At 50.2% G+C, this 25,757-nt stretch overlaps 2 protein-coding genes across 6 annotated transcripts in view; one reads left to right on the plus strand and one right to left on the minus strand.

The window, feature by feature from the left end:
• Window positions 1-11,667, plus strand: part of RAB6A (RAB6A, member RAS oncogene family) — a 40,383-nt gene extending 28,716 nt beyond the window's left edge. Inside the window, 6 exon segments of the mRNA XM_083855324.1 lie at window positions 161-266; window positions 2,231-2,342; window positions 3,043-3,136; window positions 8,540-8,606; window positions 10,718-10,779; window positions 10,781-11,667. Coding sequence (XP_083711450.1) covers window positions 161-266; window positions 2,231-2,342; window positions 3,043-3,136; window positions 8,540-8,606; window positions 10,718-10,779; window positions 10,781-10,930 — 591 coding nt within the window. The 3' untranslated portion in view covers window positions 10,931-11,667.
• Window positions 11,668-16,678: 5,011 nt separating this feature from the next.
• On the minus strand, window positions 16,679-25,560 carry PLEKHB1 (pleckstrin homology domain containing B1). Of its 5 annotated transcripts, none has more exons than XM_083884881.1 (7): window positions 25,470-25,560; window positions 22,163-22,222; window positions 21,541-21,693; window positions 20,581-20,683; window positions 19,729-19,768; window positions 18,598-18,703; window positions 16,679-18,522 (listed from the first exon to the last, which is right to left on the minus strand). In XM_083884881.1, the coding sequence occupies exons 1-7, from the start codon at window positions 25,513-25,515 to the stop codon at window positions 18,386-18,388; spliced, it is 645 nt and encodes a 214-aa protein (XP_083741007.1). In that variant the 5' UTR covers window positions 25,516-25,560; the 3' UTR covers window positions 16,679-18,385. The 5 variants fall into 5 exon arrangements, with proteins under 5 accessions (XP_083741007.1, XP_083741010.1, XP_083741009.1 ...); XM_083884884.1 differs by lacking the exon at window positions 25,470-25,560 and adding an exon at window positions 23,479-23,514; XM_083884883.1 differs by lacking the exon at window positions 25,470-25,560 and adding an exon at window positions 23,228-23,270.
• Between the last annotated feature and the right edge of the window lie 197 nt (window positions 25,561-25,757).

A 25,757-nucleotide genomic window follows, 5' to 3' on the forward strand; every position in this document is an offset into this window, starting at 1 on the left:
GACAGTGTCCTGGTGCTCCCAGTCCCCAGCCACCTCCTGCATGAGTTTATCCTTTTTATTTAGCTTTTTTTGGGGAAAAAAAAAAAAAAGAAGTAAAACATTTCTTTACTCTTTTATTTTTAGTAGCAGTTTGGCTTTTTTAATTTTCTCCCACCCACAGATCAGGTTGCAGCTGTGGGATACTGCGGGTCAGGAACGTTTCCGTAGCCTCATTCCCAGTTACATCCGTGACTCTGCTGCTGCTGTAGTAGTTTACGATATCACAAGTAGGTATTTTGCACTGGGTTTGACCTTTTTTCTTATTTTTCTTGCTTGTTTGACTGATTTTGTTAGGTACGGTTGCAATTATGGGACACAGCAGGTCAAGAGCGGTTCAGGAGCTTGATTCCTAGCTACATTCGTGACTCCACTGTTGCAGTTGTTGTTTATGATATCACAAGTGAGTGGGGGGAATTCTGCATTTCTAATACTCTGCCCTTTTCATCCTCTAGCTTAGCTTTGCATGTCCTCTCATGTCATCTGCTTGGGCTTCATCCTGGCATGACAAAAACGTGGTTTCTTTGCTTGTTTCACACAAGCCCCGTGGTTTCTGCTGTTATGATGTATAAACTGTCTCACAAATGCCATTTTAACCCTGCCCTATCCCATTTTCTTCAGTCCTCCAGTCCTGCCTGCTCTCGTTGCACTCTTCCATCTGCCTTTTGGTCATAACATCACCTGTGACTTTTGGTCTTCATGTCCATGGGTATCTGAATTCTCAAACTGGAGACTTTTGTAGCTTGCTCCACTTCATTCACCCTCCCCCACCAAATGAAATCTGGGCACGGGCTGGCGGGGAGAACGCATTAACATCACATTTTCCTTGGAATCAGCCACTCTCACATGCTGCAAGATGTAAAACTTACCACTAAGCCCTTACCCTTTAACAATTGCTCTTTCATTTCTTACTAAGGTATGTACATTTTTGTCAACTAAAATATTAGTGCTTCTTCAGCCCTGTTCCTTCTGTCCCTTCCCTCAGTCCAGACACCCCTTAACTTAACCAGTTCCTGCATTGACAAAGAGCAGAAATTCTATTTTAGGGGAACTAAGCCTTCAGACAGTTTGAGTTCTAAACCAGAACTGACTGAGAACAATGGCCTAATTCTACACAAATGCATAAGTTCTTGTCCTTTGATTTATAAATACTAGAAGATAATGGCCAGAAATAGGGGCTTTACCTAGAAAAGCTCTAATTGTTAAAAATGGCACTTTCCTTTGAGCTAAAATTACAGGTTAGCTGTGAACTCTGAATTTTTTCCTGACCCAGCAAATTCAATATTGCCAGGCAGTAAAGAGAATTAAGACTGGCAAGTGATCAAGTCTTGGCTGTCTAGCTCGCAATATATTACTTTGCAGTAGAAGCCATTAAAAAAAAATCAATACTTTTCAAGAACTGCTGCAGAGGCCCCCCCCCTTTTTAAGTACTAAAACTACTTTGGCTGCTCAGATGCTCTTTGTGTCACTAACTGGCAAATGCTGAGCTCTGTGGCAGCTTCCCTCCAACTCCTTTTTCCTGTGGGATGCAACTTCTCAAGCACCGTACAGTCTGGAATTCTTACCTTGCAGCTTTTAAGGATGTAGCATTAAATGCCTGTGAAGAGGTTAAATTTCTGCTTCTGGTTTTATGCAAAGATTTAGAAATTGTTTTGAAGGCAAGTGTTCAGTGCCACCGGAGTTGCTGCTGTGTTGTATATCCCTGGGATTCCCTAGAGAAAATAAAAAAAATATTGAATCAAGTGTACAAAATGCAAGGCTGGGATTGAGGATTTTGAGAAGCAGTGGAACTGTAGGAACCTCTGTAGGTGCACAAGCCAGGAGCACTGTAGAGTGCAAAAATTAATCCCCACTCCCTATAGAAAACACTCTATGTTGAACTAAAAAATAAGGAACTGAAACACACTGATAAGGCTTTTCATTTTAGGTGCTGTCAAAACCAAATTATAGATGGTGTCAGTTCCCTCTGTGGCTTTGAACCCCCTGTAATGAAGCACTTGCCCATCTGAAATTAATGCCAGAGCTTCCGTGTCCTTTAGTGGGGGAGATTTCAGGGTTTCACTCGCTGATTCTTCATCACCCTCCTCCGCCGACTCCACAGAATGTGAAGCTTTTCTTTCCAAGTCCAGATGTATTTCCTGGTGTGTTGTGAGGGACACCTGCAGTGATAACCCTCTCCACTGTTCTCTGATAGATGTAAACTCCTTCCAGCAAACCACAAAGTGGATCGATGATGTCAGAACGGAACGGGGCAGTGATGTCATCATCATGCTGGTGGGAAATAAAACAGATCTAGCAGATAAGAGGTATGGAGGAATAATCCAGCTTTCAAATGCTTTTCTTACTCTGCTGCTGATTGCTCTTATTTTAAGGAGTATATTTAAATGTTGTTTTGTTTTTATTTTTTTCTGGAGATGGCTGTGACTAGAGAAATCCCAATTTTAAACCCTCTTTCTTTTGGCTAAGCTTGAATGAGTTGAAAAACCATCACCAGCTTGTACAGATGTTAGGAGAGAAGGGATTGTTGACTACAGCCCACTACATTGACACCAGTGAATGAATAAACCAATTACAAATATTTGTTGTTAATAATGTTCTGCTTAATGGGTGGAACACATATCCAGGGAGAAATGGGACAAAATTCCTCCCATACGAGATGGTTACACTTGGACCTTTGTTAAAACAGTTTGGTTTTGATGGTTATTTTTGCACTGTATTACTGATTGTTCAGACATAAAAGCACAGCTTCCAGGACAGGGATTTGGGGGTGAACACTTGGCTGTTCTGCTGGAATGCTGAGTTCTGCTTTGGGAGCCAGGTGTGCCATGGAAGTGAAGTGGTGATACCTGTCAGCAGCTGTACATCCCATACAGGAAAAAAAACTCTTTAAGTGCTTTGAGATAAAGCACTTTATGTTTTTTTTTTTAAAGTGTAATAAATCTTAATTATTAAGGTATTTGTCCAGGTTTGTTTTTTTTTTCTCCTAACTCTTTTTTTCTTCCCCAGACAAGTGTCCATTGAGGAAGGAGAAAGGAAAGCCAAAGAGTTGAATGTAATGTTCATTGAAACTAGTGCAAAAGCAGGATACAATGTAAAACAGGTGAGTGGCTGCTGTTAAGGCACCCTTGTTAGAGGAGCACTTGCCTGGGTCTTGGGAAACCTTGGCAAAAGGGTGCCGGTGGGAGTTGTAATCCACACACAGCGAGCAACACCTCAGAGCTGAATTGTTGGCTGAGGTTCTGAAGGATCTCTGACCTTACATCACATGATTTGGGACTTCTTTCCCCTTAAATAACAGGGGAGTTATGGAAGCAGCTTTGTGAGTAAAGAATCACACCTTCCTGGGTTTTTGGTAATCCAGATTTGCTGTTTAGACTGAAAGTGAGACACAGAGTTGGGCAAGCGCAGGTCTGAGGTCTGTTTGTGATTCTGTTTCAGTGAATGAACAAACCAATGAAGGAGGAGCATGATGGCTTAAAATGCTTCCAAGTGCACAGGGAGACAGAGCAACTGCTGTTCCCACTCTGTTGCAAGGCACTGGAAGTGCCAGCAAATGTTCCTGGACAGCCAGAGCTATTTATTTCTAGTAAATGATGAGTTGCCTTTGAATTGGGGAAAGCAGTGAAAGGTCTTTTGAACTGATGGGACTGCAGAAAAATGAAGATTTATGTCCTGAGATGAGCTGTGGCTCTTGAAATTCAGACCTGGAGAAGACATAAATTCATGGGTTTCTCTACAGAGCAAACACACACGTGTGGAATGCTGCGTTCAGCCCCCTGTCCCTCAGGAATAGAAGGACCTGGAGCTGCTGGAGAGAGTCCAGAGGAGGCCCCGGAGCTGCTCCAGAGCTGGAGCCCCTCTGTCTGGAGCCAGGCTGGGAGAGCTGGGGGTGCTCACCTGGAGAGGAGAAGCTCCAGGGAGAGCTCAGAGCTCCTTGCAGGGCCTAAAGGGGCTCCAGGAGAGCTGGAGAGGGACTGGGGACAAGGGGTGGAGGGACAGGACACAGGGAATGGCTTCCACTGCCAGAGGGCAGGGATAGATGGGATATTGGGAAGGAATTGTTTCCTGGGAAGGTGGGCAGGCCCTGGCACAGGGTGCCCAGAGGGAGCTGTGGCTGTCCCTGGATCCCTGGCAGTGTCCAAAGCCAAGCGGGGCTTGGAGCAGCCTGGGATAGTGGAAGGTGTCCCTGCCATGGAACTGGGTGAACTTTAAAGTCCCTTCCCACCCAAACCATCAGGGATTCTATGTGTATGGATGCAATTCCATGTATATTTTATACATGCAGTTGCACAAATGGTTTCTATGCAGAAGGGTACCAGGAGTAATAAAATAGGATTATAAACTACTTCATGTTCTAGACAGGACTAAAGAGTCTTATTAAAATGTCCCTTGACTTTGTCTTTAAGTAGCAAAATGATTCCCTATGTAATGGGATAATTATAGCACTGTTAACTCAGAGCACTGCATCACCCACCATGGACGTGTTGGCTTCCAGGGTCCCCCAATTATCCTGCCACAACAGAGGCTGCCTTGTAATTAAGGTTTGGATTCTGTGCTGTAATCCTTAATGAGTGCTTAGACCTGGGGGTGTACACTGAGAGGAGGAATGATGATGATGATGGCAGAGCTCTACACTCCCTCTTTCCTTGAGGGAGTTTCTGTGCCCTGCCACATTTCCAGAGGTTCTGTAGCCAAGCCTGTGAGGGAGTTGTGGCTTTCAGGGCCAGCTGGAACCCTGAGGATTTGGTGGTGTGCAGAGACATGAGTAGGTATACAAAAAGAATTAAAAATGTATTTTTCTTAGAAATTTTGATCCTTGTGTTGCAGGCATGGACTGGGATGCTCAAGGATTTAACAGCTATTCTGTATTCTAGAATATTTGTAACTGTCATTTTTATTAGTTTAATAAGTAGCTGTTTAAAGAATTATCAAAGAATAAGACTTTTAATACCACCACTTAAATAGTTCCCTGTTTCCTTGCAGCTTTTCTATTAAATTGTGTGAATTTATTTTAGTAACTTAGCAATAAATTCTCTCCCAGTGAAATGGGAAAGTACAACTGCAGAATGGATCCCCTTCCCATAACCTGTGTAAAGTCCTTAATAAGCTGAATGCAAATTTGACCTTCCCATAACAGATAACTTCTCTCCACAGTATATTCTGATCCGGCAGAACAATCACTGTCTAAATTAATTTTCATACAGAATTTTCATCCAGAAGCACTGAATTTCTTGTCCTGCTTGGGGAGGGAATGGCTGTGACTTTTCCAGCTGCTCCTCATCAGTGGGAATCCAGGGGACTTTTGTCCTTGGGTGCTGCTTTTAGCTTCTGGTTCATCCTTTTCTGCTGCAAGGCAGAAGATAAGAGGGAAGGGCACTGCCTCCAGCTCCCTGCAGATCCAGAGGGCCTGGCTTTTTGCTGGGACCCCAGCAGGTGAGATGCTCTGTATTTCCAACAGCAGCTATTCCAATGCCAGGATCTTCTACTAGCAAAGAAGCAGAGGGGACCGTGCTGCTGCCAGGCTTTTTCTGCCATTTCCTGTTTCAGGAGAGGGGAGAGCTCTGAGGATGGCGCCTCATTGCTGGGTGCTGTGACTGCAGAGCTGTTTGCAGTCCCCAAGGTCCTTCACGCCCTAGTGTTCTTTCAGGCTTTGGGCAGGAGGTATTGAAGGAAAAATGAGTGGATATTAGGGAATAAAAGTGGTGGTAGTGTTATTGTGGGGTTAAACTGATGCAGCAGAGGGGAGAAGATTAGCTTTTGGATCCTGCAAAGACTGATTGCCAGGGGAGCCTTAAGCTGCAGAAGAGTAGATAGCTTGCTCCTTTTAATGCAGAGAACTGTAGTCTCTGATTCATTCTGTCAGCCCTGAATAAGCTTTAAAAGACTTTGCGATTCCTGCTCTGTCTCGGCAGTCTGTATTTCAGGGAATCTTATTGTTACTCCCTGGATTTCATGCCCAGAATATGTCAGGGTTCATTTTGCTGTCTTGTAGAAAAAGAGGGGAGGGAGAACCCTTGAATTCCTCCCTCCAGCAGTACCTGGCACACTCCACACTGGCCCTGGAAGAGCCAGGGGATGAATGTGGTCCTTGGCAGAAGAACTTTCTCACGGCAGCAGCTCTCTGAGCACAGTCCCTCTGTGACCCTGTTCTCACAGAGCTGGGCCCTTTCTGCTGTCTTCTGATTCTTATCCATCTGATGGGCAAGAATTATCCTCAGAGCTGCAGAGAATGAGAATTAGAGAAAGATTTGTGTTTGCCTTGTGTTGAGGAACAGGTTTCTTGCCTGGCTTTTCCATCTGGACAGTGATCCTCCTGTCATTTCCATATTGCTGCTGGAGTGTGGCTGAAAACTGGTTTATGCCTGCAGTCCTTTGTGACCCTGATCTGTTGGGATTTATTGGCTGGAGTAGCAGGAAAGGCACAGTTTGGCAAATGACTTGAAACTGATGGTGAGAGATGAGGCTTTTTTCCAGAGTTTCTATGAGGAAGCAGATTGCAGAGTTGAACGCTGAGAGAGAGTTTGGGTGGCTTTTAGTCTTTCAGCTGCTGCATTTAACTCCTGCCTTGGGAAAAAAAGTCCTGGATGCTCATCAATACTTGTGTTTTTATACCCACACAAACATTTAAACATGTACATGTGTGTACAGACACACACTGGCTCGAGGCTGACAGCACCAGGAAGCTCAGAGGGCCCTGTGGGAAGGCTGCTTTCCAACCATCAGGAAGTTTCCCTAATTGGATTTATTCACATATGCTGGGGCTGATAAGCAGAAGGTTAATAAGAAATAAAGTTGATTTTTCTTAGTTGCCAAATTCCTATTTTTAGGCTGATAATTTAGGGGAGAAATACTGCTAAAAGCATCATTTTATTCCTGGTCTTAATGTAAAGAAAGGATTACTGTATTTTAAACAGCCTTTCTGTCAGCAGTGTGGTTTAAATGCAGGAATTCCAGTTGGTTCCATCAGCTGAGGATTTTTTAAAGATTCCTCACCCTTCCTCTGTTTGGGCATTCTTGTTGTTGGTTTAGGTAGAATTTAGCATCTGGAATTTTGTTACTTCCTAATTGGCCTATGAGGATTTCCCTGAGGTTTTCAGGGAGGCTGGAAGGTCCAGGTTAATGGTAAAGGTTCACAGAAATACAGGATGGGGGGTGTACTAAGACTTTTTACTTTGGAACTGTTAGGTGAAATTAGGGAGTTATGTCAACTTCCGACTTCTCAGACCCCTGTCCTTGGCTCAGATTCCAGTGTATGCCTGATTCCTGCCAGGAAAGATCCCAGACAGACCTGGGGGCTTGCTCATGGTGAGCTTGGAGTGGGCTGTCCAGCCAACAAAGTCATCTTGATTGTCTCTCCAGCATCACTGGGACACTGGGAGCCCAAGTGGGGAAAGCCCTTGAGGCCCACGGGGCTGGTCGGGTACCCCCATTCCTGATGTAAACAGGCTGCAGTGCCTCACCTGGGTTTTCTACTGTGGAAAGTGGGTCACTGGGAATAAGTGGTTTAGCTTTGTGTCATTTGAGGAGAGGCAGGAAAGTGTGCAGTAATGGAACACGTCAGGCCTGACGTCAGACCCGCACCACGCGATCCGGGACTCCCGCGCGGCTCCGGGGATGCAGCGGGAACATGTGATGGATGGATGGAGGGCATCCTGTGCAGGGGGGGACAGGCAGCTGAATCCAGGGCAATTCTCCTGCATTAATAGTGGCCACATCTGAGGGGTCCTCACCCACAGGGCAGAGGAAAAGCCATGTCATGGGAATTACAAGTCTGAATCTCAGGGACAAAGGTAGGAAATGCAGGAGAGGGAATTAGTCCCATTCCATCTCGCCTCCTTCAAGTGGAATGAAACCATTAGGAGAGTTTGGAGCTCAGACCTTGCTGGGAAACTGGAGGTAGTAGTCAAGGCATTGGATGCATTTGTTTTGTGCTTTATGCCCTGAATGTGGAAGTAGGATAACCACGAGGTGGGCACCAAAAGATGAAGATTAGGTTTGGGCACATTACTTTGTCTGTTTCATAGGAGCCTGAGCCACAGATAGGTGAGGCTTGGAAGAAAATCTTTTCCATACCTCCCATTTTTTGACACTCTTCCATGTGTGTCAGCTCACCTGATGTGGTGGCAGGCTTCTGGATGGTGTGTTTGCCTTCATGTCCATGCTCCTCTGTAATCTGCTGAGGAGGTGCAAAAATCTAATTCCCACCTGCCATGAGGAGTTTTTTGGGGTGCATGGACATCCCTGGCTGGTGTGAGGTGAAATGCTGGATCCCACCCATCCTATTTGCAGAGAAGGTGCAGGAGGTTTGCTGCTCGCAGCTGTCTGATCTCCACTAACAAGAGCTGTGCTTTGCCCTTTTCTAGGAATAAAGGTTATATTTGGTGTCAGGATTTTGGGGCTGAGCAGTGTAAATAGTGCTGGGGGATGTGTTGAATCATTGTTTGAACTGTATCAGCCGGGGGCAGCCGTTGTTTTCATCTGTTCCCTATGTGGTTCTTTGCAGCTTTTCCGACGCGTGGCAGCTGCCTTGCCTGGGATGGAAAGCACACAAGACAAAAGTAGAGAAGACAGTATCCTTTCTGTGCCTGTGCCAGGTATTCCCCTGGATGAGGAAAATCCACTGCAGCTCTCGCTCAGCTCATGGACATCCCAAAAAGAGGGGGAATAGGGGCAAGTAACCTTCGAGCTGAGGAAGGAAGATTGGTGGGTTGGAAGGCCGGGAAGCAGAGGTGTTGAGGGTGGAGGCAGCAGGGGAAGGAGTGGTGATCCAAAAGGATTCTTTGCTTGGGGTTTGAACGTGTGGAAGGTGGGAGATTAGGATATGCAAAGAGGTCTGAACAAAAACCCCTGTGGCTCTTGCAGATCTGACTGACAGAATCCAAAACCAAACTGTCCTGGAAGGGACTTTTGAAGGCCTCTTCTCTGACCCTCTTGCTCAAAGCAAGGCTGACTCCCAAATTGAGCCAGTTTCTCCAGGGAAACTTGGAAAATCTCCAAGGATGGACATCCCATAACCTCCTAGGGCAGTGTCCCAGGCATCCCATAACCTGGACCCCAGGCAGCATCTCTGTGGTGGGAGGGAGAAGACTCAACTGATGGGATCAGTCTCAGCCAAGGGAAAGCAGGTGGCACAGAGGATGGAAAAGACTTGAAAAGCAGGATGGCTACACTGGAATCACTGACCTGGCCATGTGGGTGTGCTTGGAATAGCAGCTTTTCCAGGGTTGTTGGTTTTATTTGCACCAGGAGGGATGGAGCTGGTAAATAGAGGAGAAATTGTGCCTTGGAGGAAGGAAGTCCCAGGAGCTGTGGGAGTGGGAGAAGCCTGGCACTGAAATTCCATCAGAGCATCTGATGCATGGGGAAAAGAGGGATTTGGGAAGCTGGGGATTGCAGCTGCTGAGGCACAAGCTTTGTGTGATAAGGATTTGAGTGATCAGAAATACTTTGTTATGCAGGTCCCCAAAAGGTTAATAAACCCCAAAAGGTTTATTAATGAGGGAGGATAGAGTGCACAGGCAGGGGCTGTAGCAGGGAGTTTGATCACCAGTCTCCAAATGGGAGTGCATTTAGGGCACTGGGAATTTGGCTTCCTGCAGCCTGCAGATAGCAGGGATGGATAGCATCCTCTCCTAGGCAGCTGCATTAGGATTAATGGGGGCACTTTTGCAAAACATGGAGGGTTCAAAGATCTTGACCCATTCGTGCTCTGAGATGAAGCTGGCAAGGCTCATGTCAAGCATCTCCAGCTTAAACACACTCCAAGCTTGAAATCAGCCAAATGGACCAAACATAGGAGATGAATTGTTGGTCTTCTGCTTCCATTTCTGTGTTTATTTTCTCCAAACCTCTTTAAAAAGCAACTTCAACCCCCTAATGAAAGAAACTGGAAGTACCAGCTGTGTGATCTCTTTGCCTCTGTGTTCTCTGATAAGGGCAACGCTGGAGACTTGTGGTGAACAGCTCTGAGCTGGGGATTAGCATTCAAAGCTCCTCCTGGGAAAGGCTCCGTGAGGCTGGAGCTGTAGGGCATCCGCTGGGAATTCGAATGCTGCAGAGGGAGTCGCTTATCACAGGCAGGTTCTGAGCAGCCAGCTCTGCAGTGACCTTGTGGGACATCAGCTGTCACTGGAAGGGGGCATCCAAGCTGGTAGTAGGGCTTTGCTGGCTGCTGGGGGGAGCAAAGAGGTTTAACTGAGCAAGAAAGAGGTTTAACGGAGCTCTGGGGGCGAGCAATGTGCAGTGGTGCCCAGGAAGTGGTGGAGCCCCCATTCCCAGAAGGATTTAAAGCTGTGTGGGGACATGAGATACTGGCGGCCTTGATAGTGCTGGGGGAGCAGGTGGACCTGAGGATCTCAGCAGGCTCTTCCAACCTGAATGATTCTGCAGAAGCAGTGATTAGACCCTTCAATGTATCCATGCATCTTTAATTCCCACAGCAAGAGATCAGCGGGATTGCTGGGAAGAGCAGACTGGTTAGAGACAAACATTGGGGTCTGACATAGTTTCTGCTGTGAATTTAATGTTCCAGTGCCAGGGCAGGAGGGGCAGGTGAGAAACTTTTGTTTTGGAGCTGATCTTTCTGAGTATTTCAGTGGGAAACACTGAAAATGCCATTCAAAATCCTGCTCTCGGTAGGGAAAGAGTTGGAGATCCATTTGCCTTAACTTCCTCCTTCCAGTGATTGACATAAAACTGGAAAAGCCTCAAGAGCAGCCTGTCAGTGAAGGAGGCTGTTCCTGCTAATACCATGTGGCTTCCACCTTTCTCCAGAACATCACTGCTTTCCCTCCCTGTCCTCTTCATTGACTGCAGTGTGAATATTGGCTTGAACCTTCCCCTTTCCGTAATAACGTATTGCAGTTCATCATCGCTGGCTGTCTCGTGGAGATGATCTTTAGCTTCACAAGCACACCTCACACACACACACCAACAAAATGTCAGTGTCTTCATTATTTATAAGAAAAAAAGAAAAAAAAGCCAAAATATTCCACCGTATTCTAGGTATAACTTTAAAAAAAAAAAAAAAAAACAAAGGCAAAAAAAAAATCCAAACAAAAAAATAGGTACAATTTCTTAATATTTGTTCCTTTTTTAATATGTTATGATATTGCACTTTGAAATGATGGCAAATGAGTAAGTTTGGAATTGGACCTAGATGAGATGTATGTGCAGAAGAAGGCTTGCAAATCTGACCCATTGGATTTCTCTCAGAAACTGGGAATACGTAGACAGCAGGCGGAATCATGGTGGGAGGCGGCAGATGCTGAGGGTTAAACGCTTATCCTTGATAATTAAACACAAATTAACCCCAAGCTCTTAATTGCATTGAGCAGAGCAAGTCTGCCTGGTGTCCAGGCCCAGCCTGGCCTTAGCAGGGGTTTGACACCCTCGGCTGCTGGAGCTGGGAATTCTTGCTGAGGCAGCGGGGATACATTGCCAAGGAAGCATTACTGGGAAATATGGATGGGCTCTTTGGGATGAGTGGCTTCTGGAGGATTTAGGGGGAAGGAAAGGGTGGATGTGCATTAGCAAAACACTTGCAGGAAACAGGGAAATAATGTTATGAGTGCAAAATGAGTTTTCAGAGCTTTTTTTTTTTTTTTTTTTTTTTCCTTTTTAAGTAGAACACCAATGAAGTGAATTATTGCTGCCCAAGAGATGGGAACCTAGCAGTTCAGCTGTTTGGAGGAGAAAGCATTTTGCTTCTTTGGTTTTTTTAGGGGAAATATTGAAATCAAGACTGGCACTAAAACCTGCCAAAGCCGATTAAAACCTTGGAAATTTGGGAGAAAGAGGGAAGAGCAGCTGGCTGCCCCAGCAGAGGGGGAATGGCACCCGCTTTTCCAGAGTGTGGGCATAGGTCAGTGGGAAAGGGGTGTTTACTTTGATCCTACAGAATTCTAGTTGAGACATCTTAGATGGAAAGGGAGGAACTTGAGTAGGAAGGAAACCAACCTCTGATTATGCAGATTTATGCCTTTATTTTTTAGCTCTTTTTTTTTTCTTTTTTTTTTCTTTTTTTTTTTTTTAATGTTCAGTCTTCCAAGTTGGTTTAGTTTGGTTCTCTAGAGCTGTATAGTTTGGTTAAATAATTAGTAATTTAGTTTTCTATGGAATTAGGCTCACAATTAACCCTTTTTTCTTTGATATTTATTTCTCGGCTTTAATTTTTTTACTCTGTTCAGTGCTGATTTTGTTGTTTTCCTTTGGCTGAGGAATCTGTGTAGAGCTTTGCTGATGTTGCGAGATGTAGCTACCCGAGAAACACGGAATGGAACACACTAGAAGTGCACCCTTTTAATCTTTACTAGTCATTGTGAAGTTGCTGTGTAAGTTAATAAACACAATTGTAAATACATTGTTTGCTGGGCGACTCTGGCCAAGTCACAGTGCAGGAAGGAATTCTCGAGTCTGTGTTGCGATTGCGAATTAAATGGACAATTGCAAGGGAATATTCAGGCTCCTCCTTGGTTCTCTTCTGCCCCTCTCGCTACCATCTAAAATAACCACCCTGGGGGAGAGGAAGGGAATCATCCTCACCACCACTTTCCCCAGGAAGCGGGCATAAAAGAGTTGGAATTCTTCATTCCTGAGGTGAATGCCAGGCTCATGCCCTGCCCTGGGTTTCTAGCAACTCTGCACAACAATAACATAAAGGCAGAACGAGATGTAAAAGTGCTTTTCTAATGCAATATTAAAGGCGAATTTTTTTGACGTGGCATGTCTTGAAATAAACATCAATGATATGTGACAAAGGATCATTCTTTATTTAAAAGAAACTCTCTGGGGGAAGGAAACCTGGCTGCTTTTCCTTTGTTGTACTGTTCTTAACCATGCTGAAATGCTTCATCCTGCTGCTTCTTCCTTTGCTTTGGTTTGTTTTTTTCTCCTTTGGTTCTCTGTGCAGCTTCTGTTGGTCCTCATTTGGCTGTTCCCCACAAGCACATCCTTTTTTTGCTTGCTTCTGATAGAACCAGCCTCCTCTGCTTCCCACAGTCCCAAGCTTTAAGCACTGGATTTAAGGAGCTGGCTTAGTCCATACAGGCTGTGATGGACCAGCAGCCTGGATGCTTTTCCTGGAAGACCTGGGAGCAGGTTTGTCCAGAACTCGCTGGAAACAAAGGTGTGGAGAGCAGCAATCCCACAGCTCCGTGTTCACACGGGGGCTGCAGGAGCATGGACGAGGCCCCTGGGGGTGCTCAGCACAGCCAGGTATGTTCAGTGCATGTCCTTGCTGATAGCCTGTGCTTAACGTGACCACAGGGCTCAGACCTGTCATCGTCTCAGTTCTCCAGAGAAAACGCACTTCCAAGGTGAGCGCAGGAGCAACGTGGTCTTTATATTAATTTTTTGTTTTGTTTTGTTTTGTTTTGTTTTGTTTTTTGCACCATCCGTCTGTCAGGTTTTAGATTTTAATTTTCTTTTACTCCACGGACGTGGCCAGTGGAACCATGGGAAGAGATGTTTTTAATGCTGATTTTTGTGTGATTTTTTGAGTGAAGGTCTCGGCTCTGTTTCTTTTCTCCTCCCTGCTTTGGCTTGCTTGTTGTACAGTCCATCATGCAGCTATTCCATGCCTCACGTTTTGTCTTGATAAAAGTAGTTGAAGAAATTGTGTAAGGGGAAAAAAAAGGTTCCTTTTCTTCATGTTGGAATGTCACTGGTACCTCAGCTCTGTTTGATAATATGAACCAACCAGAACAAGAGAACAAATCCTTAGTGCTTGAACTAAATAAATACCTGTTTCATTGGAAAGCTCTGGGTCTCTTCTGTCAGCACGTCCAGCGCAGCGCAGGCGGGAAGTGCAGCTCCTCACGGGGGGCTGAAGTGTTGCAGGAGGCTTTTTTGTGAGAGCAGGAAGGGTTTTGGGGGGATGTGTTTCTGAGAGGAGGTGGTGGAGGGCTGTGTTTGCTGTTGCGGTGTCTCTGCGATTGTTTCCAGCGCCCGAGGAGCGATGCCGGGGCCAGAGCCCGGCCTCTGACGGGTGCAGCTGTGCCTTTCTGCTCCTTTCCCGCTCCTTGCATCCAGCTGCTTCCTCTGCTCCTTTCCCAAAGGCACCTTGTGCGGTCTCACCACTGCCTCAGCTTCCCTGGGACATGGGTGCAGCAAGCCCAGCTTCCCTGAGGAGGATCCTCCTTAAGCCTCCTTGCTGGAAACGGCAGCCGGGTCTGCTGGGTCGGGCAGGTGAGTAGCAGATGCTCTTTGGTGAGTTTCCCTTTGCTTTCCTGAAGGAGAGAATCGTGGAATCACAGCATGTTTGGGTTGGAAGGACCTTAAAGACCATCCAGTGCCACCCACTGCCAATGGCAAGGGACACCTTCCACCAGCCCCATCCAACCTGGCCAGTAGAGAGGGAGAATTGCCTGGATTTGGTGTGTGCCCAAACCTTGGTCTCTTGGTCAAGCTCTTCACTTTTAAAAGGACCATGAATAAATTGGTCATGAAACTGGAACGTAGTGGTGATGAGCTGGAATTAGGGATATGGGAACAGTCATGAGGGGGAGATGAGTTCCTGGAGGTTTCTTGTCACGGGGGAGGTTCCATTCCTTGTAGCTGGCACCTCCAGGTGCTGCCCCGGCTGGGAGCCTCTGGAAACACCATGTTCACCTCCTTGATTCCTCCTGGTACTGCTGCCGTGGGTAGCCTTGGGACTCCCACCTCTCACTGGTATCCCAATTCTCAACTTCCCTCTGGTGAAGGGGGTCTGGGTTAAACTGCAGAGACGGGGCTGCCGTGGAGCAGGGAATGGGCGGGGGGGCCCCACCTGCTCCGGAGGCTGCTCCTGGCTGCAGTGGGTTAAGCTCCTCTCCCAGCCTGGCTCCAAAATCCAGGAAAGAGTATCTGTCTCAGCATGGAGGGTGGTGATGGCTTCTTTGCTCGCTAGTGGGATCAGCCCTGATTTTTCTAAGCTGGAAGAGCCACAGCATCCACCTGGCAGCATCCGCAGAGCTGCTGCAGCAGCCGAGCCGTCTCCTCGCTGCAGTTCTGCTTCCAGCGCCCGAATCCTCAGCAAACCAAAGTGCAAGGGCTCTCCCTACCTGCTGCAGCAGCACCTTTTTCCATGCTGGGCATGTCCCAGCTCCGAAGGAAGATAAATGGGATGGGCAGGCTGCGGCACGGGCTGCCAGCGCTCCTGCAGTCAGGGAGGCAGCTGCAAACACCCGGACCTGGGAGCAGCCTCTCCCTCCCATCTGCGCTGCCTCCTCCTCTGCTGCTCTCCCGCTGCCTGAGCCGGCCTTTCCAGGCTTGCTGGGCTTGGGGTTTCACCAATGGAATTGTTTTTTCATCAGTTTAAGGGATTTTTCATCAATTGGCAAAACGATTTTATTTTCCTCCCTCTTTAAGCATTTTTCCCTTCCCCACCCTGGTCCGAGTACCCATGTGCTTTACCATTAAAGTCAAACCTGGCTTTTCATAAAATATTTAGGATCCTCTTGTAGGAGCAGAATGGAGCTGGCTGCCCAGATCGATGCTGGAGAGGCCGGGCTCGGGCGTGTCGGGAATTAAACGCCTGTGGAATTGCAGCTCTGCCCTTCCCGGGAGGATAAGGGGTAGGGGGGGGGCTGGAGGCAGCTGGGTGATGATGCTCCTGCTGCCCCACAGCTCTGCCCTGCTGGGTTGGGAAGGAGGGGTGCTGTTTCCAAATGGAATTTTCCAGGCTTGCCACCTGTTTCTGAGGGTTTGGGTATAAATTAGAGCCATTTTGAGTGCTCGCAGTCGGCCACCCGGAGAGCACGTCTGGAACAAGGATGTTATTAAAGGCTTGATTAAAGTTATTGCTAATTAAAGCATTGAAGTGTCTCTCCCACAGCCAGTGGGTCCTTGGATACAGGGCAGGGAATGGAGAAAATGGGATTTATCGATGCTCCCAACACTGGTGGTTTGGCACTGACCTTTCCTGCATTTATCCCAGCTTGGGAAGGGGGGCTATATGGAAATTGGAGCTTTGATCCTGACATTTCCTGGGCTGTTTGATTTCCACAGAAGTGGGTTTGGGTCACGGTGAGGGTCACGTGGCCCCCAGCTGATTCCCGTGCCTTGGGATATTGTGAGATTTGTTTTCCAGGAGATTTGTGGGCATGATGGGCATTGATGGCTTGTGCCTGCTCCTTACTGCGGATCCCGTTTTTCTGAGGGGTTTTGGAGTTGTTCTGAGCTTTGCTGCGTGTTTGGAGCTTCAGCAGCTCTCTCTGCTGGGAGAGAGGAGTGCTGCGAGTCTGGACTGGAGCTGGGAATGGAGCAGGTCAGCCTTGATCTCTGTCCCTCAGCACTCCTTGTCCCTCTGGTCCTACCCAGCGGCACCACAAGCTCCTGGGAAGCCCCTCCCGAGTGGAGCAGACCAAGCCAGATAGTTTTGTGGGCTGGCGTTCTATTGTTTGTGCTTCCAAAAATATTTATATCCTATTTAATTGCTCCTTCATTTAGCTCTCTAGTGCAGGGCCTGCCTCCCACCAGCTGTTCCCACCAGCAGCGTGAAGATCCCTGGAATTGCTTCTAGTCCAGCACTGTCCTCGCCTGGATTGCTCCGTGTCCCTGGATCTCTGGGAGACCCAGCACAGCAGGAGAGAAGCAGAACAGTTTTGGGATGTTCAGGTACTGCAGGGATGAGGAGCATGGGTGTCTGAGCTCAGGAAAAGGAGCTTTTGCAGGTCAGGAGCTGGACATGGCATGGGAAGGATGAACAGTATCCTTCTCTTCTCCAGTCCTTGGGAGCTGGGGTTTGTGCTGGGTAGGAATGGAATGGAGGGGCTGAATCTCTGGCTTAGAAGCTGGGAGCCAGGCGTGGCTCCTGCTTTGCATAGATCCAGGGATTCTGTTCAGCCACCTTGAAGCTAAAGTGGGGCTGGCAGTGCCTGACCCTGTGCTGGGCCCTTCCCCAAGGGGAGACGCCTCATCCCATGAATCCATGATGCTAAGGAAAGGATACTAAGGAGCTGCTCTGCCAGCACACAATGGTGGTTCTCTTGTACAGGAGCAGGATTTTTGGGGCAGCCTGGTCCCTTCTGTGTCTCTTTGGGACCACTGTGCCACACCTAGAGGCTGCAGGAGCGACCTCAGAGCTCCCGGCTGGAAAGAGAGGGAGGCAGAGGGGAGCTGGTGACATCCCTGGGCAGTTTCCAGGAGGACACAATCCTTCCCACCCCCGGAGGTGGCCGAGGCTGAGCATTCCCTCCTCATCCTCACTCACCCGCAGGCCAGGGCTGTTTTTTTGCTGCCTTTATTAGACTTCAAAGAGTTTTTTTCTTTTTTTTTTTCCCTTCCCGGGAGCGGGTGTACAGCAGGAGGGAGGCAGGGAATGCAGGAGAGGATGAGGATGGTGTGTTGGGATATCCTAATCCCCCAATGGGCACAGGGGTGAACTGACCAGGGGCTCTAAAGGCAGGAGCAGGCTGGAGTGCTGGTGTCACTGGTGGTTTTCTATCCAGCTATGGGGTTTGTAATTCCTAAATTCAGTGTCAGTCATGGTTCCAGGATACTATCCTGGCTCTAGGGGTGACACTTGGCAGCTGTTCCTCACCTCTTCCATCGCCCAACCAAAACCCTGAGCTGCTGCTTGTCCTGTGGCCTGACTGTGTGTTGCCCTTTAATCCCAAATCCCTGCTGTGAAGATCCTGGCTTGGCTGCCAGAAAGGCTCCCTGCTCCCCATTGACAGCTGCCCTTCTTTCCCTCCCAAAAGTCAGGGTGAACCTGAGGATGCTGTGTGTCCCTCCCACTTGGCTGGAGAGGTTGGGATATTCCCTGGGCTCTTCTCAGCCTGGTTCCCAAGGGTTTAACTCCAGTTCCTGAGAGTTTTTGTACCATTTCTCCAACTTGGCCAGGCCCAGGGGACTGGTGCGAGTTGGAGAGGGTTAGAAATCTTGCAAAGGTTTTCATCCTCCTTAATCTTTTACCCACCTCTTGAACATCCCTGTGGTTGCCCTTTGTCAGCTCCTACTCCAGGGCTGCAGCCTCTCCCAAAAAAAAGCCCTTAAAAAGCCTCTGCATTGTGGGGTTCATCCAGCCAAAAAAAATCCAGTCAATTCCCCCCAAATGAAATAAGTCCCCTTTGCTCCCAAACCCAGTATTTCTGCAGCCAGCTCCCTGTGGAGATTTGGGATGGGAAAGCTCTGCCAACAGCCCCGGCAGCTCCCTGGGCCCTGTGCCAATGGGAATCGGATGCTGTGGGGTTCTGGAGTGTTTTTTGGGGGGGCTCTGAAGCACTTGGGGGTTATTTAATGCAGAAGCTGGGGCTGGGAGCAGGGCGTGTGTGGGAGTCTGTCCCCAGGGTGTTCTGGGGAGGCTGAGGGGGGCTTGGGGCAGGTTCCAAGGCAGGGCTGGGGAGCAGAGGAGGGGCTGTGGCCCAGGCTAAAACCAGCACGGCATCCACATGAAGGAGCCCAGGGCAGCGCCGGTGGCGGCCCCCGCCAGCAGCCCCAGTGCCATCTGGTCCCCGGAGACGCGGTAGGGATCCTCGCGCACGATGACGTGGGTCACCCCGGGAGCTGTGGGGGAAAACGGGGGTTGTGAGTGACAAGGGGACGGCCTCGGGCACCCCCCGGGGCCACCGGGCCACCCACCTCCGTACTGGTGGCCGTAGTGGCCGGAGCTGATGTAGGCGGCCTGGTGGGAGTCCAGGGGCACCGTCTGGTAGTAGTCGTCATCGTAGGGGTCATACACGTGCACCTGGAGCAGCGTGGGGACATTTGGGGGTCAGGCTGTGGCTCCCCAAGGGGGAACGGGGTCCTGAGTCCCGCGGGTGGGGAATCCAAATGGTCCCAAGAGGTGGGGGCAGCCTGTGCTCCGGTCACCCTGACTCTGCCCCTTCCTAGTCATCTTGGCTGTGTCCCCGCCACCTTAACAGTGTCCCTGCTACCTTAACTCTGTTCCCATTCCCTTTACTTGTTCCTGTCACCTTAACTGTGCCCCTGTCACCTTAACTGTGTCTCCATTGCCCTTAATAGTGTCCCTGTTTCCTTAAACTGTGTCCCTATAATTTTAATATCATCCCTGTCACCTTACCCATGTCTATGTCATCTTAGCCATGTTCCTGTCACCTCAGCTCTGCCCCCGTTCCCCTTTACAGTGTCCCTGCCACCGTAACTCTGCTCCCATTTCCTTCACCTGTTCCTGTCACCTTAACTGTGTCCCTGTTCCCCTTACCTCTGTCCCTATAAGCTAAACATTGTCTCTGTCACCATACGCATATCTCTGTCATCTTAGCTGTGTTCCTGTCACCTCAGCTCTGCCCCCATTCCTCTTAACAGTGTCCCTGTCACCTCAACGCTGCTCCTATTGCCTCTAACTGTCCCTGTCACCTTAACTGTGAGTCCTTGTCACCTTAACTGCATCCCACCACATCAACTCTGTACCCATTCCCCTTAATGGTGTCCCTGTCACCTTAACAGTGTCCTTGTCTCCTTACCTGTGTCCCCATAACTCTCTGTCCCTGTCACCTTAACTCCCGTCATCCTCCACCAGTGCACAGTCAGTGACAGTGGCTCTGTCACCTGCCATCCAGCCCCTCCCCACCTTCTTTCCTGTCGCTCCAGGAACTTTACTCCCCGTGCCCCGAGGCTGCACAGAGGGTGTTGGGGAGCTCAGTGTCAGCCTGAGGAGGAGCAGGGTTGGGGTAACCTCTCCCAGCCCAAATCCTGGATCCCAAATCCTGTGCCAGGATGGTTTCCCGGCTCAGGGGGACGAAGCCTCACCGGGGTGGATTTAGACTCCAGCACGGCCATCTTCCAAGCACTGCAAACGAAACAGAGGCACTCATTTTTGGTGGGTGCTGGAGGGGTGAGAATTGTCCCCTTCCTCCCCACAGGGACCTGGATGTGGCCATGGGGCCAGCACTATTCTTTAATTCCCTATTAAATGAGAGCTGGGATAACAGCTGGGAATGTGCTGGGAGGTACCCGACACCACAGGGATGGGCACAGGGCAGTCTCTGGGAATGGCCCTGGCTAAAACAAGGGCAGGCATGAAAATGACACCTAAATTTGTGGGGTAGAGCACATAATGGATGAATTTCCACTCAGTTGAGGTCAAGCTCAGTTGATGAAGTTCTGCTTGGCCACAGCTGAACGTTTCCATCCATCCAAGTTGAGCTGAACGTTTCCCACTTCTAATTTTTAAATTTTTTATTTTTTAAAAATCAATTTTTATAAAAATAAAACTATTTAAAAAAATTAATTTCTAATTTATTTTAGAAATAAATAGAAGTGGAACAGTGCCAAAAAGGACAGTTTGCCTCAAGCCACTGAAGGCTTCACATTTCCAAATAGTGATGAAAACCCTTCTCCTCAGTCAGGCCAAGAGGGGATTTCTTATCCATGAGGAAAATCCCCCATCAGGAGACCAACTGCTTAAAAACAGCTGCTTTTGGCTCTGGATTATTCAGTGAGAACTCCAAATCTCCTGCACCTTTCACCCTGCAAGTGTGTTTGAGAACACGGGCTAGGGACAGGTTTAGCCAAGGGTGGGATGTGGTGCGAGCAGGACAGGTCCCTCGTGCCCCCAGGCCCTTTCCAGGCTGGGATAATTGGGATGGAAAAGTTGCTTACACAGCGTCGTCCTCGCTCTCAGCACACAGCGTGGTCTTGGAGCCATCCCGCAGCACCACGGTCAGCAGGCAGTCCCGGCTCCTCCCCTCGGGCGGCTGCACGTCTGGCAAAGGAAAGGATGGGGTGGGATCAAGCCTCAGCCAAGGAGATGCCCCAAAGACCCTCCTTGGGTTCCAAATTCCCCCTGGCACGAGAGCTGTTGGGTTTAGTGTTGGCTCCATCTCCACATGTAAGATGCAGTCAGGATCTTACAGGTTAAAAGCCAACACAAGGAATGAGCTGATGGGCAGAAACCTCCACCCCCGTAGCAGAAAGAACATGGAAGGGCAGCAAACTGCCAAAAATCTGCTCGAGGCCATGAATGAGGCTGAGTGCCTTTGCTTTGAAGTTTGAACTTGCCAGAATGCACCCAAATTTTGTAGGAATGGGAGATGCTCATTGCTGGAGTGGGATCGTGAACTCAAGCAAGAGCAAAATCTTAAATCCATGAGGCTCATGTGTCTTCCCCGGTTCTGCAAGCTTGGCAGGACCCTCCAGTGAGCACAAAGCTGTGGGATTGTGCTCCCACCACCGCTCCCAGCCCAAGAAAGGCGCTTTGTGCGGAGGCCGTGGGCTGCGGGGCCCAGCCAAGCTGCTGCTTTGTTCTCCTTGTTTGTGCGAGACGTGAGCGATGAGTCAGGGCCGTGGGATCCTGTTTGTTACAAGCACAAACCAGGAGGAGAGATCCTTCCTTCCTCCCTTCTTTCCTTCCTTCTTTCCCTTCCTTCCCTCCACCAGGAAAAGCACTGGCAGAGCTGCTCCAGCATCTCCTGCCTGGGAATGAGGAGGGGTGAATGAGGCAGCCTGAGTTATTTTGGGGGTATGCTGGATGTGCACAGGTGGAGCATGGGTTAAGAGGGGTGCAGCCACATGCGGGATGGGGTTGGGAATGCAGGGCTCAGGAACAGGGGCTGGGCTCACCTTTGCACTCGCGGCCAATCCGCACATCCCGGCAGCTGTACTTGATGTGGATCCGGCCATCCATGTCCCGCTGTGTCTCATCGTGGTAGTAAACCAGGCTGCCATCCAGGTAGAGGACAAACCAGTTCCTCTTCCAGCGGCGCAGGATGGAGCCTGGTAGGGCAGGGAGCAGGTGAAGGACTCCAGCAAGCCCGGTGGGACACGGCCAGCACACTCACCAGACCCGATCTCATCCCCCAAACTTGGATCCCTCCAGCTCCTGTGAGCCGCTGCGTCCCACAGGACACCTGTGCCTGGCATAAGCATCCAGGGCAGCATTACCAGGTGGCTTTAAATGGGCAAAGGCTGCCAAAAAAGCCATCAGGGCATTGGGTGCTGCCCTGCTGAGCGCACGGGAGCAGATCCAGCCCCGGACATGGAGCCGTGTGTGTTTTCATGGCAGACAGCCCCTCTCTCCGCTTACGTAAATCTGCGAGCGGCTGAGCCACAATCTCCCTGCTGCCGTGGATTACCCGCCCAGGTCGGGGCTCCTGGTGTCCCCCACACCCCACCACTTTCCAGAAAACCTCTCTGGGCTTTTTTGGGGGGCTCCCAACCTGGAAAGCTCAAGGGTGGCACTTACTCTGCCGCCAAAGCCAACCGCTCTTCACCAGCGCCATGGCTGCCTCAGGCTTCGCCGGATCTGCTGGGATGGGAAGAATAATGGGGTTAAAATAGCAGCTCCTGCCTTGCCTCCAGCTCTGCCCATGGCTCCCACCTCCCCACAGCCTCCGGGGGCGAGGTGGAATGGGGATTCACCCTTGTTGCTCCTGGTATTTTGGGGGGATGAGCTCAGCGCCTGGGTTAATCGGGGTTAGGCAGACGCGGGATTTCGTCATCTGGGAAGCATCGCGAAGGAGACACCCCGGCCACCTTTCTTTCTGCTTTTAAGCTCATTGGGATTTAGGGATTATCGTCCCATGGAGGTAAATGGAGAAATCCGGGCCACGTATGAAAACAGGCAGTGCTTCCCCACAGCCCCAGTAACTTTCCATGCTAAATGACACCTACACTTGTTTATTTTCCCTGCCTGGATGGAAATTAGTCCTTAATAAGGCCATGAAGTCATCGCTCCCCAGGTCCCCAAGCAGAGCCAACACCCCAGGGACAGGCAGGAGCAGTTCCCTGGCCACGGCCCCCATGTCCACCCATCAGCTGGGAATCCCAGCTCCCAGTGATGGGAACTCGGCACCCTGGGATGGCCTCCAGGATCTCCCACCAGCTCTGGGGGCACGGCAAGGCACAAACACCCCCCCAGTATCTCAGTGCCTGCGTGCCCGAGTGCCGAACCCTCGAGTATCCAGGTCCCCATGGAGTTTGCAGCCCTGGTATCATCACCCGTACTGCCATATCCCCGGGCAAGCACAGCCTCATCCCCTGGCACCCTCATCCCTCTGCACTCACATCCCTGTGCCACCCTCATCCCACTCTGCTCACAACCCCTCGGTACCCACATCTGGTGCCCTGATCCCACATCCCCTGGCATCTTTTCCCCTCGGTACCCACATTTTGTGGCACCGTTTCTACCCCCCTTCAGGAGCCCGCACCTCTGAGTGCCGGCCCCCCCGGCTCTCCCTGTGCCCCGGTGCCCCATCCCCGGTCCCCCCGCGCCCCCCAGCCCCCCGAAGCCGCCCCGCGCATCCCTCACCGGGCGGAGGCGGCGGTGCCCGCTGCGGGATGCGCTGCGCTCCTCTCCCGCCGCCCGGCTCTGCCCGCCCGCGCGGCTCGCCGGGAGCTGTAGTCCGGCAGCAGCATCCCCAAGTGCCGGCCGCCGGGAAAACCCCGCTTCCCAGCGCTTTGGCCCCAAAGAGCCGCTGCCCGGCGCCTGCGCGGCGGGGATGCTGCCGGGATGGTGCCGTGGGGGGTGCCCGTGGTTGATCCAGCAGCTCCGATCTTCACCTGCTCCTCAAATCCGCCCTTTTCCAGCAGTGTGGGTGCCCTGGAGAGGGGGCTCAGCCCCGAATTTGGGGGTGCGGGGTGGGGGGGGACTGCTGCCTCGCACCGAGCTGGGCACGGGAGGCGATGCTTGGGGGATGCAGGATTTTCCTCCGGTGCTGAGAGTGAGAAGGTGTTTCACGCAAAAAAGCATCAATCAGGAACAACTCAAGTCTTAAGCAGCCAAGTGCTCGTCTGAAATAAATTTCCAAGTGGAGGGAGCAATCCTCTCTGTCAACATCAATGCCTGTCCTGGCTTCTGCTGGAATTAGAACCGTCCTGGGCTCTGGGACATGAGGTTGGATTATTTGGGGAAGTCAAGCCCCAAGGCAGGTGACAGCTGAGGCTGAGCTGTTAATAAAAGATGTTTATTGAGCATATGGCAATGCTTTATATATATATATATATATAATTTTCTATTCCAGGATGTTTTCCCTCCAGCGCTGGCTTTACTGTGGCAAGCAGCAGAAGGAATTAAATAAATCCAGCAGCCCCCTGGATGATACCAAAGGAGTTAAATTGCAGTCACCCCCTTGTGCATCCCCCTTGCTGTTTATGAGGCTGCAAAACATCCTGGTGGTGCTGAATATTCCCCAAATCGGGGAAATTATTTGGAAATCTGGCTGGATTTGAGAGAGACAAAATCTAGAGACTGTCCTGCAATGACTTCAGAAAAAAGTTCCTTTAGGAAAGTATTTGGGCTGAAATTTGGATTTATCCTGGGTTATCCACTGGTATTGGGCTGCCTCTCCACACAGACACATGTCAGTTTGGGATTAATTGTTGTCAAAACTTTTCCATTGTGGTTTTCCTCTTGGGAAGGAAACGGTGACAGTGTGGGATTTGAGGGGCTCGGTCTATTAAATTTTTTTGTCAGCTGAGGTGGGATTTTTTAAATGTTAAATAGGATAAACTTGGGGCATGCTGGGTGGAAATGGTGATCCAGAGCTAGGAAATTACTTCCAGCCAACGAAAAGAGAGGATGCCATGTGGGAATACACTCTGTCCCTCACTCAGAAGAGCCAGATCCTGGATTTCCCTCCCATTTTCCATAGCAATTGGGTGCTGCTAATAAAATCTGTGAACTTCAATGCCTCCGGTTTGTTTTTCCTCCAGCTTTTGCCTGCAGTGGCTCGTGCCTGGTGGGGATCTCCCCTATCCCAGCCACAGCCGTGGGTTTTGGGTAGGAAACAAAGGAATTTCGAAACTCTTCCCACGTCTCAGGAAATCCGTGTCTTCCACAGGGGGTCTCCCCAGGTTTCGGTTCAGAGCTGAACCTGGGGACAGCTGCAGGTGACATTTGCTGTTCCTGTCCATCCCCACTCTCGAGACAAGTCGGCACCTGGTTAAATACCCCGGAGGCTCCTTTTCCTGTAGCTGAGCGTGTCCCATTGGTGCCGCTGGAATCCCGCAGTAGAAATGCGCCAGGAAAAATGTTCCCTTTTGGCGTGTTTGTGTCATCCCCTCCACACCCAGCCCAGGGGTGGGAAACAGCCTTGCCACTCCCGTCCCGATTCCCTCACTCCCAAGAGAGGCGTTCCACATCCGTGGCTCAGGAAATACAATTTGCAGCGCGAATCTCCACCAAAAAAAAAAAAAAAAAAAAAAAAAAAAAAAAAAAAAAAAGCAAAACACATGAACAGCAACCAGAGCTGTGAAGGCTCTGGGGTGGGGGGAGCGCCCTGCTCGTGTCAGCCCCTGGGTGGAGACCCGCAGGAATTCTCCATCTCTTCCCGAAACACTCCTTTCCTGCCCTCAGCAGGGTGAGGGCTGGTTCGGGTGCGAGGAGAAGGACGGGGACGTCCCATGGGGACGGCGGGGGGCGGTAGGCAAGGCCGGGCCCGGCGGCTTCCCGCTCCTCTCCCGCTACCGGCCCGCGGCTCTGCGCTCGCCAGGCGACTTGGGAAGGGTCTGCCGGAGCCGGGATCAAGTCCCGGATCTCCGTGGAGCCCCACCTGGCACATCCCGGTGGGATTCCCGTAGGGGCCTTCTCCCTCCCATCAGCCTTCGCGGACTACAGCTCCCGTCATGTCTCGCTGAACTACAACTCCCGCTATTCCCGGCGGCCCTACCCCCGCCGTACTACACCTCCCAATACGCCCCGCGCCTGTCCGGGCCCTGTCGCCTTGTGTCCGTCCCCCGCCTGCCGCGCGGACTACACTACTCATGGCCCCTCGCGCGAGGCGGCCAGCGGCGGGCCGCAGCGGCGGCGCGCGGGGCACGCCGGGAGCTGTAGTCCCCTC

The sequence above is a fragment of the Zosterops lateralis genome, assembly GCF_965231275.1.
Source record: "Zosterops lateralis genome assembly, chromosome: 2".
NCBI lineage: Eukaryota > Metazoa > Chordata > Aves > Passeriformes > Zosteropidae > Zosterops > Zosterops lateralis.

Excerpts from the sequence above, each read along its gene's own strand:
- PLEKHB1 (XM_083884880.1), bottom strand. The coding sequence starts at position 25,515 with ATGGGAGGGAGAAGGCCCCTACGGGAATCCCACCGGGATGTGCCAG. Across the intron at positions 21,694-22,162 it reads CGGTTGGCTTTGGCGGCAGA|GCTCCATCCTGCGCCGCTGG; the intron begins GTAAGTGCCACC and ends CTGCCCTACCAG. Across the intron at positions 20,684-21,540 it reads GATTGGCCGCGAGTGCAAAG|ACGTGCAGCCGCCCGAGGGG; the intron begins GTGAGCCCAGCC and ends TTCCTTTGCCAG.